Below are 5,825 nucleotides of genomic sequence, written 5' to 3'. Positions count from 1 at the left end.
CTTTTATTTTCTCGTTGCAACACATATGGTTTTCTTATGAGCTACTTTCCTTTTATTTCTTCTTTATATGACAGTTGGGACATTATATTGATTTTTTTGAAATTTATGTGTGTAAGTAGGTTACATTATCTGGGAATTTTTTCAGAATGGGAAAGGGGGTGATATAAAACACTCTAAATAAAAAAAGAGGGGCGCTGGTCTACAAGGATCCAACCGCATTGTTGTAGGGCCTCATAGGTCACTGCAGGGCTGACGAGATTGCGTAAGTGCAAGAGAAAAAGTCACCCTTATCCAGGTGGTGTGGAGTTGCCCCTCGGGTCTCCATTTTGCTATCAACATGACGGATGGCAGTCTGACTAGCAGAAGACTCTAAACTCCTTCTCCAGCTCTGCAACTATTCTGGATGGGGGTAAATCCAGGAAGCCCTCCAGGAGGAGGGGAGGAGCAAAAGAGTTCATTATTAATGTTTATGATTTATGGAGGGTGTCCACCATGCCAGGAACTGTGTAAAGCTATTGTTATCCTCACAACAATCAGAATCAGAGGGTTGAAGTGGCTTAGCTAAGGTCACACACCAAGGCAGCTTTCAAGCCCTGACAGGTTCAGTCAGATGAGGGGAAGGAAGGAGGGGGAGGAGCCCTCTGTGACAGTTGTCCTAGAATGGGCATAAACAGGATGTGGTATTGGATGAAGGCTTCCCCCTACTCTTCAGCCCGCCTCCCACAGCCCTGGTTCCCCACCTCCAGAAGACAGCGGAACTGAGAAAAGAAGAGGTCTGAGGACAGAAGAGCCATGGTCAGGGGCCAGGGGTCCCCTGGGAAGAGCCAGGGGCTGGGCTTAGGTCTGGGCTGGGACTAGGAGAACATCTGGATGGAAGGTCAGGCTGTGGGTGGAGGGCATGGGCTGGGAAGGGGACCCAACTGTGGCAAAGGGCCTGGCTGCAGGGTGAGCGATCTGGTGCCTCAGGGTTTAGGCCCCAAAGGCGACTCTGGGTCTCCTTGAGTGTCGCCTGAGGGCACCGCGGAGAGGGCTGTGATCCTGCCTCTGCTCCACTTCCCAAGCTGAGTGCCCTGGTGTTCACGCAGGCATCAGGTGGGCTAGCTGACCCTCCTCTTCATTAATGGATGGAGAAACTGAGGCTTAGGAAAGGGGAGGGGTTAGGGCCAGGCCTGCTCAGCTCTTCCTGGGTTCCCCTGGCAGTCTGACTCCCTGGTGGTGTGCGAGGTGGACCCTGAGCTGAGGGAAAAACTGCGGAGATTCCGCTTCCGAAAAGAGACGGACAATGCCGCCATCATAAGTGAGTGACATCGTTCCCCAGGGAAGGACGGGAAGGGGGTGGAGACAGGCAGGGAGGGCTGGGCAGTGTCCCCCATGCAGGAGGGGAGTGTCTAAGCCCTGTGTGCCACCCCTCCCCAGTGAAGGTGGACAAAGACCGGCAGATGGTGGTGCTGGAGGAAGAATTTCAGGTGAGGGGCTGGGGTAGGTGGGACCTCCCCAAAGAGGGTGGGACTGGGAGCCCCAGGCAGCTGGAACTGATGCTAGGAGCCTGCATTGGGGGCCAAAAAGGACCTGGAGGCCAAGTTCCAGCTCAGTTAAGGCCCTTGGCAAGAGACCTTGCTTGTACGTGTCTTTGTTTCCTCATCTGAAATGGAGCCCATAATATCTACCTTACGGAAGCAATGATTTAATCATCATCACGGGTACGGAGCAGGGCCTGGCACGTAGTATATGCTCAGTAAAGTGATAAGGATGATGATAATTATAATTCTATTGGCCTGCAAATGAAAGAGTATCCAGATGAGTTAACACAAAGTTAGCAGTATGCCTTTATAAAAAGGCAGACCTCCGTCTCTGGGGGTCTCCTGTCTTTATCGGGAACATGGGGATGATGGTGAGGCTTACTTCCTAGAACTGTGATAAGGAATTCTGAGAGGGTCCATGGAGACTGGAGCTGGGCTGTTTCACAGGGGAGGAGGGTTGGTTAGGAGCAGGGCTCCCTCCGGCCCTTTGAAAGGGAGTGCAGTGAAATGGTTATGATTTGAACAGATTCAGATCTGAACTCTGCTGCTCACTATCTGTGCAGCCTTGGGCAAGTGGCTTAACACCTGTGGGCCTCAGTTTCTCCAGCTGTAAAATGGGCATAATAATAGGACCTACTCCACAGGGTTGGGGGAGAGTTCAATGAGTTAATCCACGTGTTTCTTAGAACATTGCCTTGGCACATAGTAAGTGCTCAGCCTGGGCAACAATTACTATGAAAGGCGGTCATTCCTTTTTTTCTCTCCTGTTTCCTGCCTCAGAACATTTCCCCAGAGGAACTCAAAATGGAGTTGCCGGAGAGACAGCCCAGGTATCCTATGAGGGAGGGTCAGGCTGTGAGGAGAGGGGTGATATTAGAGGTATAGACTGAGAGACTGTTTGGGTTCCAGCCCAAGACCTGGGCCTAGAATCTCTAAGGCCAAGTGTTCATACTCTAGACCTGTTTGTTGGTATAGTTACACACACACACACACACACACACACACACACACACACACATATTTTTGAGTCATGATCTGTCACGCAGGCTGGAGTGCAATGGCGCAATCACGGTTCACTGTGCCCTTGACTTCCTGGCTCAAGTGATTCTTCCACCTCAGCCTCCTGAGCAACTGGGACTACAGGCATACACCACCACACCCGGCTAATTATTAAATTTTTTTTGCAGAGCTGAGGTCTCACTATGTTGCCCAGGCTGATCTAGAACTCCTGGTCTCAAGCAATCCTCCCACCTCAGCCTCCCAAAGTGCTGAGATTACAGGTGTGAGCCACTGCACTCGACTGGCTTAGTCATATTTTATTGCAGGATTTGACACTGATAATTTATACACAATAGTGACTTAAAGGCTGTCTTTTTTTGTACAGACGTTGTCAGGTTTTATTCTCAACACTACACTTCATTTATTTTTTTTTTGGAATCGAAGTCTCACTCTGGAGTGCAGTGACACCACACTCATGGCCACTGCAGCCTCTACCTGCTGGGCTCAAGGGATCCTTCCGCCTCAGCCTTCCCAGTAGCTGGAACTATAGGCACACGCCCACCACGCCTGGCTAATTTTTTGATTTATTGTAGAGATGAGGGGCAATCTTCTCATCTAGGTCTCCCAAAGTGCTTCATTTTTTTTTAAATGAGATTTTCCGTGGCGGCTTATGCCTATAATCCCAGCACTTTGGGAGGCCAAGGTGAGAGGATTGCCTGAGCCCACGGGTTCGAGACCAGCTTGGGCAACTTGGTGAGACCTCATCTCTACAATAAATAGAAAAAATTAGCCAGGCATGGTGGTGCATGCCTGTAGTTCCGGCTACTGGGAAGGCTGAGGTGGAAGGGTCACCTGAACCCAGCAGGTTGAGGCTGCGGTGATCATGAACGAGTCACTGCACTCCAGCCTGGATAACAGAGTGAGACTCCAATTGAAAAAGCTAACAACAGCAACAACAAAAAACAATGAGATTTGCCTTCTTTTTCAATGTTCGGGAACATTTTAGGTAAGCAAAGGAGTTACCTGACCTAAAATGATTAGATAGAATCCTGTGTGAAGTCACATGGGCCTGGTGCTTTTTCGGATGGAAGCTCTTTGACCAGTTCTATGAAAACTGGTCTGTTAGAATTTTCCATCTTGACTGAGTTCATTTTGTGTCTCTTGGATTTTGAGCCTGAATCCCAGGCTCTGGGATTCAGCCAGATTGGTTTCACTGTAGGACAGTTGCACAGCATCCTGCGCCCAGGAGGGGTCGTCAGACACGGGGAGTGAATGCTGATGTTCTTTATAGTTTTTAATCTTTGAATTTGTGTTTTGTACCAAGTGATGGAACAGTGGACTGCATACAAATGGTTCACACGCAGTCTCACCACCTGCTGCCCCCGGACAGGTTCTCAGTCACCCACTGTCTGCACCCATCCCAGTGCCTGCTGCTGTCCTTGGGCCCCCTGTGGTGCAGATAGGGTCAGGGCCTGGTAGACACCCCTGCATCACAAGTTATAAGATCTTCCTGTGAGCATATATGTTCCCCCTGCAAGTATCCCCATGCCCAAGAGAGTATGACTTTCTTCCTTTTTATTTTATTTTATTTTAAATGTAGAGATGAGGGTCTCACTGTATTGCCCAGGCTGATCTCAAACTTCTTTTTTTTTTTTTTTTTTTTTTTGGAGTTTCACTCTGTCGCCCAGACTGGAGTGCAGTGGCACGCTCCCGGCCACCACAGTCTTGACCTACTGGGCTCTTCCACCTCAGCCTTCCAAGTAGCTGGAACTATAGGTGTGCGCTACCACGCCCAGCTAATTTTTTGATTTATTGTAGAGATGAGGTCTCGCTAAGTTGCCCAGGCGGGTCTCGAACTCGCAGGCTCAGGCAATCCACTCATCTCAGCCTTCCAAAGCTGGGGATTACAGGCTGAGCCACCGAGCCTGGCTGATCTCAAACTTCTGACCCCAAATGATCCTCCTGGCTTAGCCTCCCAAAGTGCTGGGATTATAGGCATGAGCCACCATGCTCAGCCAAAAGCATGACTTTATTTAAATAGAAAATTTTTTTTTTTTTGGAGTTGGAGTCTCACTCTGTCATCCAGGCTGGAGTGCAACGACATGCTTATAGCCACTGCAGCCTCCACCTATTAGGCTCAGGTGATCCTTCTGCCTTGGCCTTCCATTTAGCTGGAACTACTGGCACGCACTACCACGCCTGGCTAATTTTTTTTATTTATTTTAGAGATGAGGTCTCACCAAGTTGCCCAGATGGGTCTTGAACCCGCAGGCTCAGGCAATCCATTCGCCTTGGCCTCCCAAACTGCTGGGATTACAGACCGAGCCATCGAGCCCAGCCCAAATAGCATATTTTAAAAGACCATGATCAGGTTGGGGGCAGTGACTCACGACTGTAATCCCAGCAGGGAGGCCAACATGAGAGGATTGTTTGAGCCCAGGACTTTGAGACCAGCCTAGGCAACACAGTGAGACCTCATCTCAAATAAAATAAAATAAAATAAAAATCAGTCTAAAGAGGGACTACAGAAAAAAAGTCCTTTTACTGCTTTTTGAACAATGGATTCCACATTTTTATTTTGTGCTGGGCTTGGTGAGTTATGTAGTCATCCCTGGTCACAGCCAGGGTTTCAGTGGGCTGGACAGTATTGCATAGTGGGTGAGCACTTATGAATTTCCTGGGTTCAAATCTTTCCCCTGTCCATAGAACCTTAGGCAGAAGACTCTAGGCCTCAGTTTTCCCATCTGTACTGTGGGGATTTTTTTTGTTTGAGTCAGGGTCTCATGCTGTCACCCAGGCTGGAGTGCAGTGGCATGATCATGGCTCACTGCAGCCTCAATATTCTGGGCTCTTCCCACCTGAATCTGAACTCCCTTTCCCTGGTGCAGGTTCGTGGTTTACAGCTACAAGTACGTGCATGAGGATGGCCGCATGTCCTACCCTCTGTGTTTCATCTTCTCCAGCCCCGTGGGTGAGATGTGGCTCTGCCATCCTCAGGAGAGGATCTTTGATTTTTGGGGAGGGGGTTGTCAGGGTGTGTATGTGAGTGTAGGGGTGTGTGTGGGTGCATGTGTGTAGGCACCTGTGTTAGAGCATGTGCACGTGACAGCATGCGTGTGAGAGTGTATGTGTGGCATGTGGTATGTGAGGGCAGTGACATGGAGGTGGGTGCTCGGATTCACCCAGAGCCCACCGTCCTCCTCAGTCCTGAGGCATAAGCCAACACACTGTTTCCTTTTTTTATTTTTATTTATTTATTTTTTGAGTTGGAGTCTCACTCTGTCACCCAGACTGGAGTGCAGTGGC

At 49.4% G+C, this 5,825-nt stretch overlaps 1 protein-coding gene across 3 annotated transcripts in view; it reads left to right on the top strand.

The window, feature by feature from the left end:
- The first annotated feature begins 592 nt into the window (after nucleotides 1-592).
- The window catches only part of GMFG (glia maturation factor gamma), a 6,068-nt gene continuing 835 nt past the window's right edge, over nucleotides 593-5,825 (top strand). The window contains exons 1-5 of one of the 3 annotated variants that reach the window (XM_008057581.1): nucleotides 593-795; nucleotides 1,201-1,297; nucleotides 1,417-1,466; nucleotides 2,301-2,350; nucleotides 5,408-5,490. In XM_008057581.1, coding sequence (XP_008055772.1) covers nucleotides 793-795; nucleotides 1,201-1,297; nucleotides 1,417-1,466; nucleotides 2,301-2,350; nucleotides 5,408-5,490 — 283 coding nt within the window. In that variant the 5' untranslated portion in view covers nucleotides 593-792. Of the gene's footprint in view, nucleotides 796-1,177; nucleotides 1,298-1,416; nucleotides 1,467-2,300; nucleotides 2,351-5,407; nucleotides 5,491-5,825 lie in introns of all 3 variants that reach the window. The other 2 variants (XM_021712099.1, XM_021712100.1) reach the window with 2 other exon arrangements.

Source organism: Carlito syrichta, unplaced genomic scaffold, assembly GCF_000164805.1.
Source record: "Carlito syrichta isolate Samal-C Ts95f unplaced genomic scaffold, Tarsius_syrichta-2.0.1 Scaffold303067, whole genome shotgun sequence".
Lineage (NCBI taxonomy): Eukaryota > Metazoa > Chordata > Mammalia > Primates > Tarsiidae > Carlito > Carlito syrichta.
This window is presented reverse-complemented; position numbering and strand designations above follow the sequence as displayed.